Raw genomic sequence first — 27,526 nt, 5'->3', positions numbered from 1 at the left:
AAAAAACAGAAAAAAAGCCTGTTTCCTTTTATAATTAACAGCTGCTAACTAAATCACATTCTCAGCAACTGGTCATGTTAAAGGTGCCCATTCCTACATCTTCATTAAGATTCATTGTGGCGAAGCTGAGCGCTGCACAACTTATTATTAAAAGGAAAATTTCAGCCTATCTTGTTGCTTGAGCAGTGAATGCTCCCATCCCCATTAGGGACTCAGACTTGAAAGATATGTTGAGCTGTGCAGCACAAATGATCTGGAATAATACTTTCACAATAAGAAATACTTAATCACTAAAGAGGCTTCAGTTAGCTTGTGATCATAGCTAAAATTCTATTAATTCTCCCTCAGTCCTGAATTGAGTGGTTTCCACTGGCTAAGCTTCCAGGTGAGGATGGCAATTTTAACAGAAAGTATTTCTTTGGATTATATAACAGTAATTATTGAACATAAGACAAAAAAATTACCAGAAGTTGTAAATGTTTGATTTTATACAGTAGATGTGAGCAGCCAAACCCTTTCCTCAAATAGTCAGATGAGACGAGGGTGAAAGGTGAACTGTTTAAGGGCAACTCAGAGGTTGGTGAGAATGTGGAATGAGCTGCCAGTGGATGTGGATTCAATTTCAACACTTGAGAGAAATTTGGATTGTTACACAGATGGGAGGGTGTAGAGGGCTCTGGTCCGGGTGCAGGTCAATGGGACTAGGCAGATTACTAGCTCAACATGGACTACGTGGGCCGAAGGGCCTGTTTCTGTGTTGTAGCATTCGATGACACTCTGACTCTGAAAGAGCAATGTATAGAGCTCTTATATTTTCATGACTGCATTCGTATGTAAGATCTTATCATACTGAAGATCAAATTCTAAAAAGATTATTGCTTCAATTTTGCTAACATAGTTATAAATATTCATGTAACTAGTGGGGTACCGCAAGGCTCAGTGCTGGGACCCCAGTTGTTTACAATATATATTAATGACTTGGATGAGGGAATTAAATGCAGCATCTCCAAGTTTGCGGATGACACGAAGCTGGGTGGCAGTGTTAGCAGTGAGGAGGATGCTAAGAGGATGCAGGGTGACTTGGATAGGTTGGGTGAGTGGGCAAACTCATGGCAGATGCAATTTAATGTGGATAAATGTGAAGTTATCCACTTTGGTGGCAAAAATAGGAAAACAGATTATTATCTGAATGGTGGCCGATTAGGAAAAGGGGAGGTGCAACGAGACCTGGGTGTCATTATACACCAGTCATTGAAAGTGGGCATGCAGGTACAGCAGGCGGTGAAAAAGGCGAACGGTATGCTGGCATTTATAGCGAGAGGATTCGAGTACAGGAGCAGGGAGGTACTACTGCAGTTGTACAAGGCCTTGGTGAGACCACACCTGGAGTATTGTGTGCAGTTTTGGTCCCCTAATCTGAGGAAAGACATCTTTGCCATAGAGGGAGTACAAAGAAGGTTCACCAGATTGATTCCTGGGATGGCAGGTCTTTCATATGAAGAAAGACTGGATGAACTGGGCTTGTACTCGTTGGAATTTAGAAGATTGAGGGGGGATCTGATTGAAACGTATAAGATCCTAAAGGGATTGGACAGGCTAGATGCGGGAAGATTGTTCCCGATGTTGGGAAGGTCCAGAACGAGGGGTCACAGTTTGAGGATAGAGGGGAAGCCTTTTAGGACCGAGATTAGGAAAAACTTCTTCACACAGAGAGTGGTGAATCTGTGGAATTCTCTGCCACAGCAAACTGTTGAGGCCGGTTCATTGGCTGTGTTTAAGAGGAAGTTAGATATGGCCCTTGTGGCTACAGGGGTCAGGGGGTATGGAGAGAAGGCTGGGTTCTGAGTTGGATGATCAGCCATGATCATAATAAATGGCGGTGCAGGCTCGAAGGGCCGAATGGCCTACTCCTACACCTATTTTCTATGTTTCTATGTTTCTATGCAGGCTATGTCATTGGCATTCTTGCAACCAGTATGGACTTTTACAATAAAATATTTCTCAACTGAGCAACGTTTCTGTTGCTTTCAAGCGCAAGAGTAATCTTACGTTTTCACTTTTGTTTCTTTTTATGTGACTGATTAGAAAGATATTGCGTATATTGAGATGAATGGGACCTGACATACTAGCTTTGTTGCAACTCATGACCATTGATCTTGTGACCCTGCCCTTTAAATGCAACTGAGTCCTTACTCAACTTCAAAATGGCACTCTCCTTAAACAGCAAATAACCGCCTCCAATCTCCAGTTTAAGTATATAGCATGTTGAAATGACGCAATGTTATCATGTTTTTCAAGTGTCCGTAATCCACTTACAAATCTTTGCATGAAGTTTTGTGGGGTTTTCAGACATTCAGTTAATATGTTTGAAGGTATTTTAGCAGCCTGCATTATATTTGTTGTATGTGGATCTTCATAAAGCACTGACCTTATGAAAATTGCCAAACATTTAAATTTTAATAAATATTAAAGACAGCAAACATTAGGAATCAATTTACTTAAGTCTGCTAAAAATCATGAATCAAATCTCGGATTTCTTCTTCCTCAAAATTCAAGGTGAATTTATTATCAAAGTATGTATATGTTACCATATGCCCTGAGATTAATTTTCTATATGGCAACTAGTTCCACTCAATAAATGAATGCACAAATATGAATAAATCAGTATATGAACTGATGCAGACAACAGTTTTTAAAACAAGTAGAGAATAGGAATGCAACCGTTTATTTGTTCGTTATGTGCCATATCAGGTCACTCGTCTGAGTGCTACTGGTACCATGTAACCCAGTACTACCTGTCGCATGGTCAGATGGTCGGTGACTAAACCGGCTCCCCCACCAGGCTTGCCTGGTGAGGAGGGTGGCTAGACACCCTGCAGGACGAAAGAAAAGACCTGTCAAAGGGGAGATGAACCCTCTTGTAGGGTCAACGGCCATCTAGCAGACACGTGCCGTGATGTGCGGAAAGGGCATCCCTTGCATCGAAGCTTACTCTGGCTGTTCACTGCAACAGAACTTCCTCCAGCCGTCTTGGACCCCACCATGCTGCTGGATCCGGGAGGGGATGTTGAGAGGGTGGGTCTGGACCTGTGCAACCCCCTACTCACCTAAAATCCATTCACGCACACGCTGTTCCTTTCTGAGGAGTGGGGTATCCTATCAAACCCCACTAACTGACTGAAAGGAACCACCATCATCCTAAGGGATGGATAGCCAGAGAGATGTGCCATGTCGTATGATGTAGGCAATCATGGTCTTTCCATGACCATGATTGCTCTTGGCCTGTAGAAGTGGTTTGCCATTTCCCTTTTTCTGGGCAGTGTCTTTACAAGACGGGCGGCCCCAGCCGTTGTCAATACTCTTTGGAGACTGTGTGTCCGGTATCAGTGGTCGCATAACCAGGACTAGTGATATACACCAGCTGCTCATACGACCACCCACCATCTGCTCCCGTGGCTTCACATGACCCTGATCGGTGGGGGGGGGGCTAAGCAGGTGCTACACATTGCCTAAGGGTGACCTGCAGGCTAGCGGAGAGAAGGAGCACCCTACAACTCCTTTGGTAGTGATGTATCTCCACCCCACCACCCATATTGCAGCTATTGTAACCTATAAACAAATGCAGCCTCAATGCCCAATGAGTACCTGTCAACCATCTTTGTACTCATCTTACCTTAACCCATTGTATTCTTCCAACATTCCCATCAACTTCTCCTTCACATTCTGTCACTCATCTATAAACACAGTCCATATACAATGGACCATTAAGCTACCAACCTGTATGTTTTTGGGACATGGGCCCAAATCATAGCATAACAGAGAATTCACATGGTTATAGAGAAGGCATGCAAATAAGGTCAGGATTGAACCCAGGTTGCTGAAACTGTGAGGCAGTGACTCTATTAGTTGCTGCACTGTAACACACCGAGTATGTTAATTGATTCACTAACATTCACAGTTTAATATTACATTACAAGCTGAAGACTGTATTAGATATAATAAACCAATATACTCAGTGTCTTTCTTTGACAGAACTGTTTTAAAATTCCATAGAAATGCATTATCTTCACTTCTGAGGAGAGCTTCAAAAAGTGAACTTCACCCTTCAGTCATCCCTTTTTCTTACAGAAAGTAGAAAGTAGCTTTGTAACTTGGTGTCAAAAATCTAATTATATCAATTTTTGTTGCCTTTGCATGTGTTTGTAATAATTTTGAACTATGGAATTATTAGCACAGATTTAAAAACCACATGAATGAAACACTATTGATCTCAAAGACCAAGTACAGTATTAAAGCTATTTAGAGTAGTGATGCTGAGCTAAATGGCACTTTGTCCCTTGACATCAACATTAACCTTTTATTGACTACCAAGGTGCTCTTAATTAATCCATACTTTAATAAAATTGGTTCACTTTAGTTTCTTAAGTACTAAGATCTCTTCAGCAATGTTTCAACTCTGTTTTTAAAATTCGAATGTTGTACAAAGTTGTTATGAAGAACAACCCTTTATGTCCAGAGTCACAGAGATTTTCTAATTGCAATTTGACTAATCCCATACACTCAGTCATTTTTAGTTACTGAGCTGTCCTACATTGCTTTTGTCCCCTTAATTCTTGTTTTAAATAAATAATGAGAACATTTAAACACATTACTCTTTTCAGAGCCCTGAGGTCAGATAATCTTATTATTTATGAAGTGATGTGCTACATAATAGTACTTAGTGCATGTTAACAGATGCTATTATCCTGAAATGATGGAGGCTACTGAAGATATATTGGCATGTTATATGTTAACAGAGTCCTTGCCATCTAATGTGCTCCTGGAATAAGTACTGTGAATGGTAGCAAAACTATTTACCATTCTTAACCAAAATTGGTAGTTCACTATTTTTGAAGTATTAAATATGCATTGTCCATACAGTTAATAATAGTTACAACCCTAAAATGTGCTGGTTTAAAACTCTGTCAAAGTGGAAATATTGATTAATTCAGATAAGTGCATTCATATTTTGAGTAGATCTAGTTGTCATAAAGGAGAAATATGAGATTTGATTTATGATGTATAGTAGACTAAAGTAAATTGACTTCTAATGTCTGATGCTGTGGAGATTACAATACTACAGCTGGGACTTTTACAGCATCTGAATCTGTAATTAAAAGACATACACTGAATCTTGTGCATTCTAATGAGCAAGCTTTGAAGATCTGTGTTGTAATGTGCTTTCATCTTAGGTTATCTATTCACAAAGTACATTTTTGAGCTGCACTATTTTTCAGCATTACTTTTAATAAATCTGGCATGTTAACATAGATCTAGCATATTTCATGTCAGACAAATGTCTTGCAATTGAATAAAGATCTTTTCTGTCAGATTAAGTAATTTACTGAAGAGCCAGACAAAGTCAAAAGCTACAAGTTAAAACAATTTTTACCCTCTATTTTAATGAAAGTGATGAGAAAATTACAAAATGATATGATATAATCCAAATCTGCTTTAGGGGATTGTGCAACAATATGTTCTTTGTTTTTCCAGTGACATGTTTGACTTGCAGTAGCATTTGGCAGATAATGTTAATGAACTCAAAACTTGTTTAAGGTTTTTTACCATAAAGATGAAAGATTCATCCCAATTCAATTTTGTATTTTGTTTCATGATTGAATTACTGTAAAAAGCAATTCTTTTTTTAAAGTTTCTTTTGACTTTAAGTCTGATCCTTATGAAACTTGTTTTGATCTGTTTATATTGGTAAAATTCTTTTTACTCTGTGCTTGTGTCAACTCTTGTGTTTCTGTTCCAGGTGTCAGTCCAGACTTGCCAATAATCTACCTGCTGATGAGCAGCCAGAATGTCGCCCTTACTGGCACGAGGGAGATCCTAACATGCCTCTTCCCTTTGACCTGGAAGAAATTGTTTCACTTTTGAGGAATCAACTTTTACCTAAAGGTAAATGGGGGGAATTAATCAACTTTGACAGATAATATATTTCCTTTCTATTATATCTTCATGTTCATAATTCCTTTCAGCAGTAAATACAAGAATGAAAGAGTATTTTTCAACCCCACCCCACCATATGTCATGTTACTTTCATAAAGTGTGAATGGTTAGAGAAATTAAAATGGTTAACTTTCAGGTAAATGGTTACTCGAAAATAGTCAACTTTAAGGTAACTATTTTAATTCCTCTTACCCGTCACTCATTATGAAAGAAATATGATGCACTGGGGTAGAAAGTTACCTAATTTGCTTACCTGAGGGTTTTCAGCCTCTATATATTTTGTAAATTTGTGGAGAGCAATTGATCTAATACATATATAAAGTGGTCACTTTATTACATACACTCAGCAGCACACTCTGTACACCTGTTTGATAATGCAAATATCTAATCAGCCAATCATGTGCCAGCAGTTCAGTGTATAAAAAAAATGCAGACATGGTCAAGAGATTCAGTTGTTTTTCAGACCAAACATCTGAATGGGGAAGAAATGTGATCTAAGTGACTGATTGTAGAATGATTGTTGGTGCCAGGCAGGGTGGGTTGAATATCTCAAAAACTGCTGATCTCCTGGGATTCTCATGCACAACAGTCTCTAGAGTTTACAGAGAATCGTGCAAAAAGCAAAAAAAATCTAGTAGGCGGTTGTTCTGTGGGCAAAAACACTTTGTTAATGAGAGAGATCAGAGGAGAATGGCCAGACAGGTTCAAGTTGACAGGAAGGCAACAGTAACTCAAATAACCATACGTTACAACGGTGGTGTGCAGGAGAATATCTCTGAGCACACAACACTTCGAACCTTCAAGTTGGTGGGCATCAGCAACAGAAAACCACAAACATATACTCAGTGGCCACTTTATTAGGTACCAACCTAACCCTCCTATACCTAATAAAGTGGCCACTGAGTATAAAATAGGAGCTAGATTTAGTTAAAAGCAGATCAGAGTAGTCACGAGTGGCTGAATAGTCTTACTCCTATATTTATGACTTCTTGTGAATTATGCCCTGCTTGATACAAGTTAGATCTTTTTTTTTAGTTTCGTACTACATTATAAATCTGATAATCTTTGAGAACGGTGGGGGGGGAGCTACCTTTTTGAACTACAACTGTGCATATGATGAAGGTATCCTCATGGTTTAGCTAGGTCAAAAAATATACAAATTGTGGCCAAGTAATGGTAAAGATATGCCAAGTCAATTCCAAGTCAAGGTACTAGATGACTTAGAGGACTTGTTGGAGTCACTGATGCTACTACACACCTATTAAGACTTATTTTCCAAGAGGTACAGAAAATGTCTTGTATTTGGAGAATTTGGAAGTTGCTGGCTTTTTTGCAAAATTGTATGATGTAAATGCTGCACATTGGTGGAGCATTAATTGGTTAAGTTTGTGGATGGATAGCTAATTAGTCCTGGATGTTGTTGAGTGTTATTGAAGAGACATAATTTCACATAACTGCCGGCTTTTGTCTTGTAACTGGTGAAAACTCTCTCGAGACTGACAAGGTGAGGGATTCACCATGAAATATCAAAACTGCAACGTCATCTTGCATTCCAAAGTTCAAAGTAAATGTATCAAAATACATATTCGTCACCATATACTACCCTGAGATCCATTTTCTTGCAAACATTCACAGTAAATACAAAGAGACACAAAAAAAACAATGAAAAACCGCATACAACAAAGACAGATAAACAAGCAATGTTAAAAATTCAACAATTTGTGCAAAAAAACCCTCAAAATAATAATAATAAATAAATAAGCAATAAATATCGACATCATGAATTGTATAGTCCTAGAAAGTGAGTCCATTGGTTGTGAAATCAGTTCATTGTTAGGATGAATGAAGTTAAGTCCTGGTCACAGAATTTATCAAGTTCATTAAGTATCTAATCAGTGCTGATTCCAGGATTTGATGATGTGAGAATGTACCTTGGTGTTATCCTTGTGGAGGTGATAACCTTTTCTTCTTAGTTATAGGTATTGTCTGGTTTTGTATTTACTTACATATTATGATTCCTGTATGAAATCATATATGAATTAATTTATTAACGCAAACGACAGGAATTCTGCAGATGCTGGAATTTCAAGCAACACACATAAAAGTTGCTGGTGAACGCAGCAGGCCAGGCAGCATCTCTAGGAAGAGATGCAGTCGACGTTTCAGGCCGAGGCCCTTCGTCAGGACTAACTGAAGGAAGAGTGAGTAAGGGATTTGAAAGTTGGAGGGGGAGGGAGAGATCCAGAATGATAGGAGAAGACAGGAGGGGGAGGGATGGAGCCAAGAACTGGACAGGTGATAGGCAAAAGGGATACGAGAGGATCATGGGACAGGAGGTCCAGGAAGAAAGACGGGGGGGGGGGGACCCAGAGGATGGGCAAGGGGTGTATTCAGAGGGACAGAGGGAGAAAAAGGAGAGTGAGAGAAAGAATGTGTGTATAAAAATAAGTAACAAATGGGGTACGAGGGGGAGGTGGGGCATTAGCGGAAATTAGAGAAGTCGATGTTCATGCCATCAGGTTGGAGGCTACCCAGACGGAATATAAGGTGACCACATTTTGACTCAGACTCGCTATCGACCACATTTTGACTCAGACTCGCTATCACAGCCATATATCCTTTCTTGGAACGTGCCTCCATCGCCAACTTACTCCAGTTGGCTTTAGGATTCGTTTCCAAGCCTCTCAATTTGACACTCAGGTTGGAGGAACAACGCCTTATATTCCATCTGGGTAGCCTCCAACCTGATGGCATGAACATCGACTTCTCTAACTTCCGCTAATGCCCCACCTCCCCCTTGTACCCCATCTGTTACTTATTTTTATACACACATTCTTTCTCTCACTCTCCTTTTTCTCCCTCTGTCCCTCTGAATATACCCCTTGCCCATCCTCTGGGACCCCCCCCCCACCCTCCTCGTCTTTCTTCCCGGACCTCCTGTCCCATGATCCTCTCGTATCCCTTTTGCCTATCACCTGTCCAGCTCTTGCCTCTCCATCCCTCCCCCTCCTGTCTTCTCCTATCATTTTGGATCTCCCCCTCCGCCTCCAACTTTCAAATCCCTTACTCACTCTTCCTTCAGTTAGTCCTGACGAAGGGTCTCGGCCTGAAACGTCGACTGCACCTCTTCCTAGAGATGCTGCCTGGCCTGCGTTCACCAGCAACTTTTATGAATTAATTTATTTTTGTTTTGTGATTTCAAAATTTACATTAGAACCTTGGTCCCTCAGAATTATGTATTTTTAATGTAAAATTTGGTAAAAATATAACTTCAACATCAGAATTAAGTGAGTTTTTATTTTGAAGTATTGATAACATATGGCCAATCCAATACCTTTCCGTGTAATCACAATATGTCATTTAGAATTATTGTTGCTTAGAGTCTGCGCAAGTGAGAAGGACGTGTCAGTAAATATCTGGGGTATTTGTGGTCAATGTTTCTTTTCAGTTATAATAAGTTTCTCGGTCTTAATACAATCACTGAAATTTATTCAAAGAAGCACCCAAACCTGGGCTAAGAGAAACCAAACAATGTTTATCTATAGCATGGACTTAGTGCACAGGAATGGCTTGGGCTTGGATTTAATGTTTGAAGTCTGTAGATTATATAACCCTTGTTAATATAGCAAATGTTGAAGAGGATCATAGCAAGTTTCAGAAGATAAACTGATAAATTCATCATAAGGGAACATAGTGTGAGCTGGTATTGCCAGTATTAATGATCTATCCCTACTTAGCCTGAGAAACCAACTAGGACTCATTAATGGGTATGGAGTCTCAAGCTAAGCTTGGTAAGGATGGTAGATTTCTTTCACTGAAGTGCATTATTGAAGCAGATGTATTTATTAAATAAAATGATGTGGTAGTTTCATTTTACTGATACTTGTACAATATTCTAGACTTTTTTTATTAATTGTTCATCTCTTGACCCAAAACGTCGACTGTCCATTTCCCTCCATAGATGCTGCCTGATCCTTTGAGTTCCTCCATCGTTTCGTGTGGTGCTCCAAATTTTCAGCATCTGCAGTCTCTCTTGGGTTTCCTTCCTGAATTGGAAAGGCTACTCTACCCATACCTATTTGTAGTTATTGTGGGAAAAGTGAACAGTTCTTTCACACATCCAACATGGACTTCATTCCACACTGTAAGATTCTGATGGAACTGACAGAAAATATAATAAGCTTAAAGGTGCAGAGAAAGCAGAGAGGGAAGGAAATAACAAAAGCTGAGGTCAGTGATAGGGTGGAAAGAAAGAGAAATTAAATGACAAAAAACATTGATAGTATGCTGTGAAAGAAGGTAGCGATAGGAAAGTAGGCAAAAAGACAACTGTGCAAAATCCAAAATAAAAATTGAGAAGTAGAAATTCTCATCAGAGTAGGCAGCAGCAGTGGAGAGAAAACAGCTAATGCTTCAGATCAATGACCTTTCATTGGACCATTAATCTGAAACCTTAACTCTGTTTCTCTCTTCGAGGAGCCACTGGGTAGTTACAAGTGCAAATGATTACTAAAAATTACAAGAGCAAGGGGAAGTCAATGGTCCCTCACTCTCTTCTCCCTGCCTCCCCTGTCCTACACTTTATTTAAGACTTCCTTGATATTCATCTTGACCTACAGATTCTGATTTTCTCACTAGATATATATTCACTGGTTACTTTCTCTTTTATGTCTTTTATCGTTACTTACTACTTTATGTGTCTAATTCTTTGGCATTTCAGTCATTTTGGGCTGCCACTGAAAATGTAACCCCACACCTCCTTCTGAACATGAAACTACATTGTTAATATTCAAGGAGTGATGCAGTTGTAGGTTGTGTGCAATTACAACCCAAATGCAACATGTGCTGAAAAGAACTTTCAATTACAAGACATCAGAATTTTAAATCCCACATACAACAGATCTGGACACAAAAGTAGCTTCGACCTTCAATGAAGTAACTCTAGCTAAACATATTAATGCATGACCATACCACGCATAATTTTGCTAGAATCCTTCAGATATTGTGCAACAGTTAATTCAGTGGAATTTCCAAATCAGTCTACAATGGGGATTGAAATGCAGAAGTTAATTTATTTGCCAAAATCTCAACACATAAACCTATCCATTCATTAAAGGACAATTGGACTTGGTTTAGGTTAATGTGGAAAAGTATGTAACAAAGCAGCCTGCTTGCAATCTGACAAAACATAATAACCCCATGAGCTCCTCATCATTCTTTGCAACTTGTAATGCAGAAAATTTAATAGCTTAAAATTGCATTACCATTTATTTTCATACATGGTATACAAGGTTGTGACAGTATTTAATTCAAACATTGCAGAAAGAATGAAAATGATTCAATAGGCATATAATATGTAAAATGTTTAGTTTTTATTTATACTATGAGTATGTTTTTGTTATGTTTTTATAACACTGTTCACTCACCCAGACTTTCAGATTACAGCCTGTATAAACAGGCATAAGGAACCCTTCACAAACAACATATTATTATCAGTCCAGATAATAAAATGGAAGACAATAATAAAGACAATGTCTTTTAACTCAACCACTAATGGAAATGATTTGAAAGATATAGTGCAAAAGGGACCTGTCTGTGTGGATTTGGGAACTATTAAAATGTCTTTATTTGTCAGCCTATTAAAAAGGAGCACTTTTATCCTTACTTTAATCAAGCTCTTGGATTTGCAAATATCGTATCAATTACTAAACTGAATATCCTGACAATTTTTGATCTTTGAATTGTTGCTGAACGAAGGTCAAGTGTTTCTGCAGTTCTATAAGGGTTAATCCCTGTCTGTCTGTATACATTGACGTAAATCCAAGATCAGACAGACTTGGGAAATGGATTAAGTTATGTCTTCATATTCCAGAGCAAGGCTACTCTTAAAATGCTTTTGTGCATGTCTTTGCTTACCTTTAGTTTTCATTAGGCCCAGACGAATGAGTTGAAGTTGTCTACATGTTTGACAAGCTGAATTGATTACAAAAGATACAGATCTATCTGCCTGTCGGCACTTGCAGTCAGCCAATATACATAGGTTTTCCTTTTGTCTTTCCGTGCCAAATCATGGTGCACTTTGTGGTTTTGATTAATTTTCTTATTTTAATCTAGTTTCTGCCACCTACTAAGTGTCCGTCTCTCTTTCTCTCTCTCTCCCCACCTCTCCCTCCCTCTGTTTGCATTTTTTCTCCTGAGGAAGATAGTTTGCTTCCTATGTCCAGTTAGGGGAGCAGAACTATTTGAACGGATGGCTTCTCCCCAAACCCAGATGTCAGTGTGCAGTGTTGTTTATAGGAAAGCGTCAAGGAGGTGCATACTTAGTGAACAAAATACTCAAGACCACTTTTTTCATGAAGTATTCATCATATGCTATGCACGGCAGAGAAATAAAATCAACTCAAAGAAACACTGCTCTTCTCAAATATACATTGGCTGGGATCACCTAACCTTCCTTTTCAGTAGCACATCATAGTATCCCTTGACAGACAGCTTCAGATGCATTTTTTTCCTGATGTGCATGTCATTTGTTCTGTTGCTCTATTTCTTTTTCACATTTTAATGTTGAACTTTGTGTTAGAGTTCCCATTCTGTGTGAGGAACCAATGACAACCATGCCCATTGTTTCTGGTACTTGTCCCCCAACCATAAGCTTTTTGTGATTTCTGTCAAAAGTTCCATTGCAGGGTGAAGCACCAGAAACATAAACTGTTTTTGATCATTGAAACTGAACTGACAGATGCTCAGTTGGAGAAGAAATTGTCAAAAGCCAATAAAGATGAGAATGATAAGACAGCCTTCAGCTCTCCTGTTCCCATGGCTTATGCTCCACAGCTTCAAATGAAAGAAAAACAGCCTGTGTTTTGTTCCATCTTAAATACTTCTCAAAGATTTACTTCTACATCATAATTCAAATAGCTACAAGTGAGCCTCCTCGTTAATTCTTATCTAGAGATCACAGCATTTTTCATCAGTGCTTGGCTATTGTGCTTGGTGTGGGATTAAAGCATCACTTGAGAGATACCCAATGTATTTGATTCTGTCTTATAGCAAGTTTTCATTCAACTGTTGATATGAGACAAAAGGACATGTAGGATATATTGTCAGCTCAACAAACATGTAGGCATTTCATATTAGCTAGATATTAATTCATTTCACATCCCCTGTAATTACTGATTCTCTCAACCAAAAATTCATTCTCAGATAAAATGGAGTTAAACTGTCATTTGTTGGTGTCTGTGCATTGTAAGCCTTTCTGAAGAATGGCATTCTGGAAGCAGAGTCTATCACTCAATCACATATTTAGCACTAACAATACAGAATGAATTTTACCTCTTGCTTAACATTGTGATTCCAAAATTTGTGACAGTTCGGTTCACCTCTAAGTTGTAAGAGTGGAAGTTCAAATCTGTCTCTCTAGATGCTAGAGCACAAAAATGTAGCCTGATGCTGCAGAACAGTATTGAGGGAAATCTGCTTTCCTTTGACTGTGACATTAAGTTGAAGTCCTGTCTGTTCTCTTGAGTGGATGGAATAGAACCCATTACAGTATTTTGAACAAGATAGGGAAAGTATTCCTGGTATTTTAGCATATAATTGTGCTTCATTCAGCATCACTAGGAGTCAAATAATGTTTGTTTTTCCACTTGTGGGAGTTTGCAACGTAATATGAAGTGCCACTGAAACATTCCTTTGGCGTAAATTGCTTTGGCACGCTGTCATCTTCTTAGGCAGTCTCTGGGATCAGTGATGACTTCTGCTGTAGTTGACTGTGCTCTGAAGTAGCTGATGATGGTAATGTAGGATCCATGAATTGTGCCAGAGGTGGGAAAGGAGGTGCTTGATGGGGCAAGTGGATTGGCAGTATGGCCACTTCTGTCGAGCTTTGACATGATTCTGACAAAGAGACTCAAGATTCTCAATGCCATCCCAGCTGCTGCTTCACTCTGATCATTCGCGGGCCAAAGACTCCCACATTTTGTTGAGCTTGTTACGGTTTTTTTTAAATAGTGCATGAGAAAATCATTCAGTTATTCTTCTGTTCGCCCACAAGATTTTGCTATGACTGAGCTTGAAGTTCAATGCCAGGTTTGGGAGTCTGATGTTGGGCTTGCAAACAATGTGCCCCACCTATTAAAGTTGGCTGAGTGTAATTAGAGTCTTGATCTAGGGATATTAGCCTGGAAGAGGATACTGACTCTGGTTTCCTGATTGTGTAATGGATTTGGCAGACTTTGCAGAGACAACGCTGGTGAGTGGTTTGAGGTACCAACTGATAGTTCATGTTTCAGAAGCATAATGAAGGCCTGTGTTCAAAAGGAGAGTTTGCTTAGGATTTCCACATCACTGTGTGTAAAGAAATCAAGACATTAATGTAATGATTTTTGAATGTTTTTTTGCTCATTTTCTGAAGATTGTGCTGGTGGCCTTGGTAAATTTTATCATTGACGTGTGCCTTCACTGGGAAATATATCCCAAGATATGAAGAGTGAAAATTTTTTACCAGGATGTCACGGTGTATCTCTACCTACAGGAATAGGCTGTGTTGTACAGCAGGGGCAGAATAGTGGAGTGCTTCTGCTTGATAGATAATCAGTATATGAAGCCCAGCTTCAAGGGATGAGATCAATGATGGCTTACTGCTTAGCATCTAAGTGTGCACATTCACAAGCATCGGTGGCTCAGCAATAAGGTAGGGTGGACTGAACTTGGTGCTGGAGTAATAGAAACATAGGAAACCTACAGAATAGTCCAGGCCCTTTGGCCCACAAAGCTGTGCCAAACATGTCCTTACCTTAGAAATTACCTATGGTTACCCGTAACCCTCTATTTTTCTAAGCTCCATGTACCCATCCAGGAGTCTCTTAAAAGACCCCATTATTTCTGCTTCCACCACCATTGCCGGCAGCCCATTCCATGCACTCACCACTCTCGGTGTAAAAAACTTACCCCTCCGTCTCCTCTGTACCTACTTTCAAGCACCCTAAAACTGTGCCCTCTCGTGCTAGCCATTTCAGCCCTGGGAAAAAGTCTCTGACTATCCACACGATCAATGCCTCTCATCGTCTTGTATACTTCTATCAGGTCACCTCTCATCCTCTGTCACTCCAAAGAGAAATGGCCGAGTTCACTCAACCTATTCTGATAAGGCATGCTCCCCAATCCATCCAACATTCTTGTAAATCTCCTCTGCACCCTTTCTATGATTTCCACATCCTTCCCGTAGTGAGTCGACCAGAAATGAGCACAGTACTCCAAGTGGGGTCTGACCAGGGCCCTATATATTGTAGCTGCAACATTACCTCTCGGCTCTTAAACTCAATCCCACGATTGATGAAGACCAATGCACCATATGCCTTCTTAATGTCAACAGAGGTTCAATAATTTCCCTTTCATCCTGCTATTAGCTCCACTCCAGAGGGAAGCTTATTAGGAATGAGGTGAAATTTGCATCAGGGAAGTTTGAGAAGAAAGTTGATGCAATGACATGCATTAGTCAGAATCATATTGTCCATGCTACCATGGAACAGAGGGAGAATGGAGATAAACTTCTGAGAGCATCCGGATTTGAGAAGTTTTCTGCATAGCGCTCCTGTTTAAGACAGTTTGGAAGCCTTCAGCGAAATCTAGTCCATCTATAGTGGTGAATGTTTCCCCCGCATTTCTCTTGGTGTTGGAATGTGGTGAAGCTATATCCACTTAATGGATGGAACCTACATTTCAATTCAGGGAGAAGCTCTTAGGCCAGTGAGGGAAGGCAGATAAAGATGACCCTTATAATTACGTCACTGAACCAGGCAGCAGAGAGCATATCTGATAGATTTGTCTCCTTCCCTATGTCTTCATGAAGGAGAGTTTGCTTAGGATTTCCACTTCACTTTGTGCAAAGAATTACTTCATGGCCATACATTAAACAGCATTAAGTTAAGGCTATAATCCAGTTTTAAAAGTTTTTACACACTTGAAGTAATCAAGCTACAGCCTTGTATATTTAAGGGAATACTATGCAATCTAATGTTCATATTGAATGAAATGCTGTAAATGATGCCAAACCAGAATCTATATAATCTATATTCTACTCTTTTATATTCAGGTATTGGAAGATAAGTGCTAATATGCCAGTAGTATTTTGATTTTTTTTTTACTTTTTCACTAGTTTTTAATAATTTCAAGACTTAGACCCATCTCTGCTTTTCTATGATCTTAGCTTCTCATTATTTAGAAAATAATCTTTCTGGGTCCTGAAAGCATGTGCCACCAGGATCGAGGACAGCTTCTATGCCACTGTTATAAGATTCATGAATGGATATCTTGTTCAATAAGATAGACTCTTGGCCTCACAAACTACCTTGGGAAAACCTTGCATTTTATTGTTAACCTGAACAGCACTTTTTTGGTTGCATTTCTGCTTTATTCTGCATTGTTATTGTTTTACCTTATTCCAGCTCAATGCACTGTGTAATGATTTGATCTGGATAAACAGTCTGCAAGACAAACATTTCACTGTATTTTGTACATGTGACATAATAAACCAATACCAATGCCAATGGTGTCAGTGAACTAAAGTGTAAATCTGGTATCTAAGTGACTTATAAATACAGTGGAATACTCAGGTTGCAGTATAGATAGATCCCTGAAAGATGTCAGTGTTAATATTTCTTTATTTAACAACATACGTATTAGCTCTACACTATGTCTCCTAACTACTAACTACTAACTAATTCCTCCTCTTTAATAATAGATTGCTTTCTATTCCCTGTTTTTGTTATTTTATGTGGTGATTTACCATATAAACAACACCCAAAATGTTGTTCCTTGATTGTGGGCAAATCAAAGGTGGTAATGAATCAGCATATAGGAGGGAGATTGAAAATGTGGCTTGGTGGTGCCTCTTACTCACTGTTAGCAAGACCGAAGAGCTGATAATTGACTTCAGGAGGAGGAAACCAGAGGCCCATGAGCCAGTCCTCATTGGAGGATCAGACGTGCAGAGAGTCAGCAACTTTAACTTCCTCGGTGTCATCATTTCCGAGGAGCTGTCCTGGGCCCAGCATGTAGGTGCAATTATGAAGAAAGCACAGCAGTGATTCTACTTCCTTAGGAGTTTGTGGAGATTCAGCATAACACTTAAAACTTTGACAAACTTCTATAGATGTGTACTGGAGAGTATGTTGACTGGCTTCATCACTCGTATAGAAATACCAATGCCCTTGAATGGAAGATCCTACAAAAAGGAGTGGATGCGGCCCAGTCCATCACAGATAAAGCCCTCCCCACCACTGAGCACAAAGCATTGTAGCAGGAAAGTAGTCTTCATTATCATGGGACCCCACCACCCAGGACATGCTCTCTTCTCACTGTGTTCATCAGAAAGAAGGTACAGGGGTTTCAGGACTCACACCACCAGGTTCAGGAACAGTTATTACCCCTCAACCATCAGACTCTTTAACCAAAAGGGATAACTGCACTCAACTTCACTTGCCCCATCATTGAAATGTTCCCACAACCTATGGACTTGCTTTCAAAGGCTCTTCATCTTGTGTTCTTGATACTTATTACTCATTTATTTATTATTATTATTTCTTTCTTTTTGTATTTGCACAATTTGTTTTCTTTTGCACGCTGGTTGAATGCCTAAGTTGGTGTGGTGTTTCATTGATTCTATTGTAGATTTGTTGAATATGCCCACAAGAAAATGAATCTCAAGGTTGTATGTGGTGACATATATGTACTTTGATTATAAGTTTACTTTGATCTGTGAACTTTAAACTTTGAACTTTCCTGCCATGTTACTTAAAATGTCCTTTAAGATATATAGCAACCCCACTGAGGATCTCTGTACTATTATCACTGAAAGAGGGAAGGAGCATTTGGGATGTATTGTTGGATGAACTCACTGGGTTGAGCAGCACCTATGGGAGAAAAGGAATCCTGATGCAGTGCTTTGAATTGGAACATCGGCAATTCCTTTCTGCCCACAGATACTGCTCAATCTGCTGAGTTCCTCTAGCAACACACACAAAATGCTGGAGGAACGCAGCAAGTCAGGCAGTATCTATGGAAAAGAGATTGATAAAGATTCGGGCCAAAACATCAACTGTTTACTCTTTTCCATAGATGCTGCCTGGTCTGCTAAGTTCTTCCATCATTTTATGCGTGTTGCTTGGATTCCCAGCATCTGCAGAATTTTTCCTCGAGCAGATTGTTCATTGTTCCAGATTCTAGCTTCTACAGTCTCTTGTATCTGCCATTCCTGTAACCTGTCTAATCAATGTTTATCACTCCATAATGGTAAATACATCCTTTTCTTACATAGGGAGACCAAACCTGTTCACAGTCCTCTAGCTTCAGTCTCACCAAGGCCTTTCACAATTATAATGAGATTTCCTTACTCCTGTTTCAAATGCTTTTGGTGCCATTTGTCCTCTTGATCTATTGCTGCACCTGGTTGTATACAAACACACTTAAGTCACATTGAATATCAGCATTGCACGATCATTATCTACATCATCTGACACCGAGAGTGGCATTGCTAATGCCAGAGCAAACTGATTCTTGTATCACCAAATAAAGTATCAAATGCCACAAATTAGAAAATAGACAAGGTGATTTCAAGATCATGATTTTGGGATTCTGGCCAAGCAATTGTATTTGGCAATTTCTAGAAATGAAAGAGAAAAAATAAGTGGGCAGATTGGTTTTGTCTTAAGCAAGATTTCACAGCTTCACTGTTTGTCTCTGGCACTTGCAAGCCCATCACTCAGGGAAAGAATTGGTTGTATTGGTTTTGCAACAGAAATTCCTGTGAATAGTTTCCAAAAAATATCAATACATGAAGGGGCCGACATGATTTTAGTCCTTCCAAATGGCTCGAGGAATATTTGTTTACCAATTTTCATGATATACATGACATTACATTGTTAGTAAAAAGAGTCTCTTCAACTAAATCACTCACAACAGTTAGAAGAGTGTATGTCTTGAAGAGATTTGCAGAGAAAGAGAGAAAATTAATGGATATGTACCACAAAGACAAAAAAAAAACAAATATCAGGGTAATGAGGAAATAACATTTTTAATTGACTCTTGTACAAGAGTTATCTGATCCAAAACTGGTGACTGATCATCATCATTACCATTCCTCGTGGTTTTCATTTCATCCAATGTAGCTCCCTCTTCTTGGCACAGAAAAAAAGAAAGTAGAAACCTAACAACATTCCTAATAGCTGGGAAGTAAAGCCGTTGCTCATCGAAGCCATAATTCACTTAGATGGAGGTGGGAAGGAAATAAAGTCCCAAACAGATGTAAAAATGTGTCTTTTTTTCTGAATTTAGAGTATTCTTGAAGGCATAGGATATGCTTATAAGATCAATTCATCTATTCTGTTATAACTTCCAATTGTTCAGCAGGAACAAAAATTTTCCAAAATTTTTCTTCCATTGCCCAATTTAAATTCACATCAAATTCCATTTTGTTTAACGTGCCTTTCCATTAAAAAGTACATTAAAGATACACTTCTTGATCAGATGGTGTTGATGAAAAGGTTTGACTGTGTTGACATAAGATTTTGTAGACCATATTTTAGGTATACCCCATTATGATTAATTTATAGAATTTGAGAGGTATTCAAGAAGCTAAACACTAAGGGAACTAGATGGCTAGTTAGCAGTTTTACTATTCTAATCACATCATACAACTTTATGAGCACTCAAAATCCTCTTAAAGCATGTCCAGCTTACAAACCTATTGCGCGGTTGAACTTGCTATAAAAGCGCAAAATCAAGCTCTTTGTCTGTGTTTATCGCTTGACCCCAGTGACCAACCCAAAGGCAGCCTGAAATAAACTCCCTTGATCAGGTAAAGACTCTGCCTTGAATCTTCCGTACATAGGAAAGACAAGTTTGTGTTGTGTGTCAGAATTGAGGGGGATGACCTGTCAGGTCAGATATTCAAATGTTATCTGCAGATATGACAGGTAATTTGTTCAGGAAGCACTCTGGAATGACAAGATATGATGCTTTTGTAAAACATGGCATTCAAGAAGTGCTTAGGTTTGTGGTGATCAGAAAATGTTGCAAATCGTTGTGCATGAGAGAGAGGGAAACACACACACACACACACACACACACACACACACACACACACACACACACAATATTAATCCAACTTTCAATTTGGTCTCCAGGTAACTCCAGGTCATCCTGCTATGACCTTATGAACTTGTATCTAGAACAAACATGATTGGAAAGGTTGTGCTATTTGTGGTTCAGATCACCCAAATATAGTCTTTTGTCAAGTCATACTGAACATTAACTGGCGGGTCTGTGGAGAACCATCAGTGTTGCACTTTATGTATCAGTATTGTTAAGTATTTAATGTTCCAGTAATATTTGAGTAATATTATAAATATATTGTTTGATTAAGTATTCTTAATTGCTTACAGTACATAGTTCATTATTGGCTATAATGTAAAAGTACATGAAAGGCATACATCATTACATCACCATGTTACAAGGGCGCACCTTGCTAAAGTAAAGAACAAAATAGATATGTTATTTGCGGGTCAGTATTTTTCTTTTGATTAGTTTTGGAGTTACTAAACAACAGTGGAGGCGTGTACATTTTGGAATGAACCCGAGATGATTACCTACCTGTTGAAGCACAGCAAGATGTTCAAGTTTGTAAAGGAAATACAGCATGCTTTTTCACAAGAGGAGAGAAACGGTTGGGTAAAAGCAAAGCACAGTATGTAGTTTCTTTGGAAAATTCAGAAAATGGATTAAATTCACAGGTTCATGGTACTGGGTGATAATAATAGTAAATTTTTAAAAAGCAGAAATGTTGGCTATATCAGGAAGATATACATGTATTTGATTGCACAAAAGATGACTTGATATCATACACTGAGTGAACTGAGCATTATTTTGAAGCAAATGAAATAGCCAATGAGAAAAGAGCACCAGTTTTGCGAGTGCAATAGGTTAAAGAGCATACAGTTTGCTTAGAAGTTTAACTCTTCCAACCAAACCAGCTGAAATTAGCTTTGCTGATATTGTGAAAGTAATGCAGGAACATTTAAAATGAAAGTCATTGTTGACTGCAGAACACTTCAGGTTTCATAAGAAAAATCAAAATACCACAACAAACAAGCCGCATTGGGCTCGTATGTAGTAAAAATAGGATGGCAGCATTGTGGGGTCATGATTGGCTAAGACATCTACAACTTGATTGGAGATCCATCGACCATCAGCATGCCACATCCCCTGCAACAGAGTCAACTGGAAGCAAATTAAGAAAGGTACTGGCTGATACCACAGCGGTGTTCGCAGTGACATTGGAAAACTCAAACCTATCAAGGGTAAAATAGTGTTAAATGAAAATGCCACACCTAAGTTTTACAAAGCTTGTCAGGTTCCTTATACTATCCATGATAAAGTTGCCTGTGAGCTGGATCACATAGAGGCTGAAGGAATTATTTCCAATGTTGGATGGAGCCCATGGGCAACACCAATGGTCCCAGTAGCCAAGAAGAATAGTTCTATCAGGATCTGTGGTGATTTTAAAGTCACCGTCAACCCAGTACTGAATGTAGATCAATACCCTCTGCCCAGGATAGAGGATATCTTTGCATACCTTTTTGGAGGAAAGCACCTCAACAAAATGAACAGCTGAGGCCTTCCTACAGATGGAGATGGAAGAAGAGTCCAAAGTGTTTCTCACCATAAACACTCACAAGGAGTTTTATCTCTATAATAAGCTTATTTTTGGAGTAGCATTTGTACCCGCACTTTGGAAGAAAGCCATAGAGCATAGACCATTTGCTGCAAAGCTGCCCAGGCACTCAGTGTTACCTGGATGACATAATTGTTATCGGTAAGGATGATGAGGAACATCTCCAAAATCTCAAGATAGTGTGAAAAAGATTTTGATTATGGGCTCAGAGCATGATGCAACAAGTGTGAATTCTTTATACCAAGCACCACTTATTGTAGTCACATCATTGACACACAAGGATTTACACAAGTGCACTTAGAAAGATCAGGGATGCTGGATGCCCCAAGGGCACAGGACGTGCCACAGTTCTGGCCTTTTTTAGGATTTTTCCTGCCAAACCTGACCACAGTGCTGCACCCTTCGAATTCGTTATGACAGATCAGGAAGAAATGGCAATCAACAAAGCAGTGTAAGATGACTTTCCAAAAGGCAAAGGAAATGGTGACGTCAGACACTGTTCTCACACATTGTAATCCACATCATCCAATGAAGCTTGCCTGTGACTCCTCGCCTAATGGTATAGGTGCAGTCTTGTCACATGTTACGAGTGATGGAAGTGAATGTCCCAAAGCCTTTACATCACCTTCCTTTACAGCTGCAGATTGAGAGAGCCCTTGACCCTGGATTGGGGTGTAATGTATTTCAACCGGTACTTGCATGGGAGATAGTTTACTCTCATTGCTGATCATCAACTACTAGTGTGTGTTTTCAATCCAAAGAAGGGTGCACCACTAATACCAGCAGCCCAAGTGCAGAGATGAGCTCTGTTTCTTAGAGGAAACAATTACAAAATCGAATTCAAGAGGCTAACTAATCATGGAAATGCTGATGGATTGTCTTATTTTCTCTTGTAAAAGGAAATACCTGAAAAGTTTGCAAAGGAGGACATTCCTCTTGATGTTATTCTCCCCAATACAAATTGAAAGTCTCACTATTGTGGCACAGATGAGCCAAAGGGAAACCAGAAAAGACCCCACACTGTCTCAGATCTACATGGCCACCCTAAATGGCTGGAATGAGCAGCAAAATCTCCAGTTTCCCTGTTTTTACCAGCGCTGGTATGAACTTTTCCTTGACAGGGTTACTATGTAACTATGTCTTTTGTTTGTGTGTGTGTGTGTGTGCGCGCATGCACGTTGCGTATTTGAGTTGAGATGCATTCTTTATTGAGTTGGTGTTGGTAGCTAAGCAGGGAGGAGTATTGTGTATTTAATATTTGAGTAATGTTGTAAATATATTGTTTGATTAAGTATTCTTTATTGATTATATTGTTCATTACAGGCTATATGTAAAACTAAATGAATGGCATATGTCATTATACAGCCATGTCATAAGGGCGCACCTCGCTAAGGAAAGGAGAGGTAGATGCATTATTCCCATCTCCGTATTTTTCTTTCAGCTAATCTTGGAGTTACCAAACATAGCAAGTGTGTACTAGATTTCCACTGCCGTGAGGAGGCTAAAAACACTGGAGCTGAGAATGAGCCTATGTGGTCTTCTATACTGCTCCTGGGTATGTCTTCAGGACCATTCCCTAACAAATCAAACTGAAGAAGTAGACACGCTTTGTAACCTACTCCTTATCTGATACATCCAAATGTGGGCTAGTTCATTTGGATAGGAGTTGCTAACCATTAGAGATTAAGTGTAGCTCAGTGGTTTGTTATCTTATTTCATAAAGAAAGATTAACTTTAATTTGTCACATGTACATCCAAACATTGAATCATACAGTGAAGTGTGCCTTTTGCATCAATGACTAACACAGTCCAAGGGTGAGCTGGGGACAGCCAGCAAGTGTCGCCATGCTTCCAGCACCAATATAGCATGCCTACAACTTACTAACACTAACGCATACATCTTTGGAAGAATGGAGGAAACCAGAGCGCTTGGAAGAAACCCACGCGGTCATGGGGAGAACGTACAAACTCCTTACAGACAGGAGTAGGGATTGAACCCCAATCACAGGCACTGCAGAGCATTACGCTGCACTCCCGCTATTAAGTGTGACTTTAAGGGAATTAAATATTTTTTAAATTTTATAGGAAGTTATGATTTTTTTTTAAATTATATATATATATATATTCCTCTGATTCCAACTTTCTCTTTGATTGGCAGAGCTGTCTAGAAATACAAAACTTGGCCATCATTGGCCCAAACTGTCAAAGGATTATCATGGTGGACTGTGGGTGGGTTCTTAGTTTCCTCTGCCTGGAGCCTGAATGTTGCTCACCCAGGCTCCACTTCACCCGACTTAGTTATCCATTGCACACTGGCATATGACACAGACCAGTCTTTCCTAAGTATGGCGGAGTCAAGACAGAGTCTTTGCCTAATAGTGGGAGTTTATTACAACATTGTTAGCAAGGGGTTAGGAGCATCATGGCCCCAAGTATGACCAGAGGGCCATTGAGTTGTGAGTTGGTTGTGGGACTGTGGAGGGTAATTAATGGAGAAATGGGGAGCTGAGGTGATATGCTGGGGTCCAGCCCAACTTTCCTGTCTTGTAGTTCAACTATTCAGTGTTTGCCACTAAGGAGCTAAATGGTTAAACTTCCCTTATAAATATAATTCATTCTCTGTGTTCACAGCTTTTTATACTTATAATATTTGTTGTCACTATAGCTGCATTTTACATTCTGTTGATGTGAGTTTGAAAAGCAGAGTTAAAAAGCATTTATATTTAACATGGGCACACTTTAGTTTCCATTGTTGTCATCTCTGCACACAGTTGCACTATGCAGTTGATGTTGTAAAAGTGTAAATAATCTTTGTGAGTATTTGGAGCTGTTCAGGTTCTGTGGACAGGCTAAAGTAGATAGCTTGGTCTGATGACTCACTGCTTTAGAAAAAACGGTAAATACTAGAATTAAACATCAAAGCAATTTGCTTTTAGCTTCAGTGCAATTAATGTTTTTGTCCAAGGCTCTTCCATGTTTTTGAAAGAAATTTTGACTTGAAACATCAGCAGTCTTTGCAAATAAAAAATAAAACACACATCTTCATAGCATCTCCTTTCTTCTAGGTTCAGTTTTCCAAATTTTAAGTTTTTTTTGTCTTTAGGACCCGGCTAGTGGCGTAGTGGCATCAGCGTCGGACTTCGGGATGAGAGGTCCTGAGTTCGAATCCAGCCAGCTCCCCTGCACACTTCCCATCCGTGCTGGGTTACGAGCTGGGGATCTCTTTGGAAACTCACCCAGCAGAAGGCAATGACAAACCACTGCTGTAACTTGCCTCATACGCGGTTCCCCACTATGTCAGGGAGGCGTGGAGGGAAATCGTCCGCTAACCGGAGAAACTCCGGATGCGACATACCTTTCCTTTCCATTTATAAAATTCATCTGTATCCCCTAATATTCACACTGTACCACAGAACTGAAGGAATGTCTGATTAAATATAAACATTGCGTCATACACTTACTTAGGTGGGAATGTTTACACTGAGAGGAAAACACAACCTTGCAGTCTGTGATTCATGAAATACAATGTTTTAATTATTTTGACCCTACCTTCAACAACCTATTATTACTCAATGCTTTGGCAGCTTTTAGAATGGCTTTGCAGGTGAAATTTTCCTTCAGTTGTGTGGGGGGAGGGACATTCTTCTGATGAAAACTCGAGCAATTAACAGGCCACTGTTATACAGCTGTTCATTTGATTTCCACTGAAGATAAATTTTACCTCTTGTTGTTTATATTGCTTACATGAAATATTTTGAAATATCATAGTCTGTACTTTACTAATAACCTTCACAGAGCATTTGGCTTGTGTTATAATTAGTTGATATATCAAGAGAGAATAGGTTACAATAAATCATAATAAAGCTGCAAGTTATCTGCACTGGTCCTTTCTGTGGTCTGTTTGGAATATTGATTTGAATTTTGTTTAAAACTCTGCTGTCAGTTAATTAGCAAATTAATAAATATGCTTCTTTCTACTTTGAGCAGGGTGATTCAGTGATTCAAATTGCAACTCACATGCCATGTTTTTTTACAGAAATCTTTCTTCGTAAATTCTGCAGGGAACATCACTACAGCAGCCATTAACAATGACAACTTTATGCTGTAGGGGCTTTAATGATTTTGAATAGATATGTCTATTCTCATACAGCCTTTTAAAATTAGTGTTTTCTCTCAAGACTCCCTCCGTGAATGGCAAAATGTCTGTAGAAGAACTACCAAAGCAGTATTTCTAAATGGCTATGCAGCTAGTGTGTTTATAAATTAATCCCATTGCTTACAAGTGAGACATGTATTTAAATACATAATTAGTGCTACAAACTATGGTAATTAACTTATTAAAGAAGATCAGTTAATGGCTTGCATGGTTGTTTCAGCTGCCCACAGTATTATCGCTGTTATAGATGCATCTAAGAGTATATGATATCCTTTTTAGCTGCCATTTGAAGTCAGGTCCTCACTATTTAGCTAGTTTAGATTCTCCAGCAATTTCTGTGGTGGTTGAATTGATAAAATTATCAATTTTTATAAGGTTGAAGCTATTCTGATGCCTAACACAAAATGCTGCAAACTGGAGGTCACAAGCTTAAAGCTAGTGAATATGCCAAGCAATATTACAATAGCAACAGTAAATTAGGAAGGCAATCAAAGGCAATTACCCGTGATGAAAACTGTGTGCCTATTGAAATGCTGAAGTTAATTAAAGATCCCTTTTTCTCCCACAACAAATGAAGAAGGGGGAATACCTCAGAATTATGGTCTGTGTCTAAGTTCATTACTGTATTGAAGTGATATATTTCAGGACTGAACTAGTGAAATTTGCATTTGAAATGAAACGTTATATTTTCCTGGAAATCCCTCACACCCAAACCAGGTATGGAGATTACTGGATTAAGTAGAATAATTATTCCACAAATCACAAGCCTCCAAAACTGAATGAGTGATACTTTCCTATATCAACATATTGAACTCTGTTTTATTCATGTCCAGTATTTTCATTATTCAGGGAAACTACAACAGAGAAATGAAATGCAAAATTCAAACTTCACAATCCTAGAATAGGTTTTAATCAAAAGGAATTGGCACTAGCATTTTATTTCATGCTACATCTTGCTGACAATCGCACATAATTCAATCATCCAGATCTCATCTAAAATGGATGAAAGGGTGCTTAATATAGCTGGCCTCTGCATGCACGAAAGTCAGCAAAGGCCACTTGTTTCAACAAGCGAACATGTGAGCAGAGCTTTAATTTCTCATCATTGAGGACAGGCCTGCCATTTTGATTTAACAACATAATTTAAAATCTTAATCATTACTATGCAAAAAATGAATAAAGAGAATCATTTTGCATATTGTCATAGTTTTTGGCTATCAGCTTCAATAAATTCTGAAACAGGTGGTACTTAAAGGAACAGCGAGAGGGTATTAAAATATTTTCCTTATCACTGTCTCTTAGCATTAAAATGTGACAGATTCATCAAAGGTTTTCTTCAACTTATCTGGAGTTGTCTGAAGGATATCACTACTAAGGAAATCTTGGAAGTGCTTCTGTGCAGTATAAGTGATATCTTGATTGACACATCTTCAAATAAGACTCTGAATAGCTTTCCATATTGGCTCAAAATAATTCAGATGTCAAATTACATCCAGCAGACTCCCTGACTCCACCAGGGACGTTGAATAAATGTTTTAAATATTTGGGGAAAATATTGAATTTTTGCATTAGGTCTGGGTTCATATATTTTACTAATAAAAGAGGTCACCAGGTTGTTTGCTGATGAAAGACTGCAATGTCTAGAG

The 27,526-nt window shown here is 38.9% G+C and overlaps 1 protein-coding gene across 12 annotated transcripts in view; it reads left to right on the top strand.

The window, feature by feature from the left end:
* Positions 1-27,526, top strand: part of fto (FTO alpha-ketoglutarate dependent dioxygenase) — a 377,466-nt gene that overhangs the window by 335,027 nt on the left and 14,913 nt on the right. For all 12 annotated transcript variants that reach the window (XR_010020292.1, XM_063066848.1, XM_063066847.1 and 9 more), the window contains one exon: positions 5,798-5,943. Coding sequence is in view for 11 of the 12 variants with exons in the window: in XM_063066848.1 (XP_062922918.1) it covers positions 5,798-5,943 (146 nt within the window). In the remaining variant the exon portion in view is untranslated. The remainder of the gene's footprint in view (positions 1-5,797; positions 5,944-27,526) is intronic.

This window comes from Mobula hypostoma, chromosome 14, assembly GCF_963921235.1.
Source record: "Mobula hypostoma chromosome 14, sMobHyp1.1, whole genome shotgun sequence".
NCBI classification, from domain to species: domain Eukaryota; kingdom Metazoa; phylum Chordata; class Chondrichthyes; order Myliobatiformes; family Myliobatidae; genus Mobula; species Mobula hypostoma.
The sequence above is the reverse complement of the archived record's forward strand: the minus strand, read 5'-3'. Positions and strand labels throughout refer to the sequence as shown.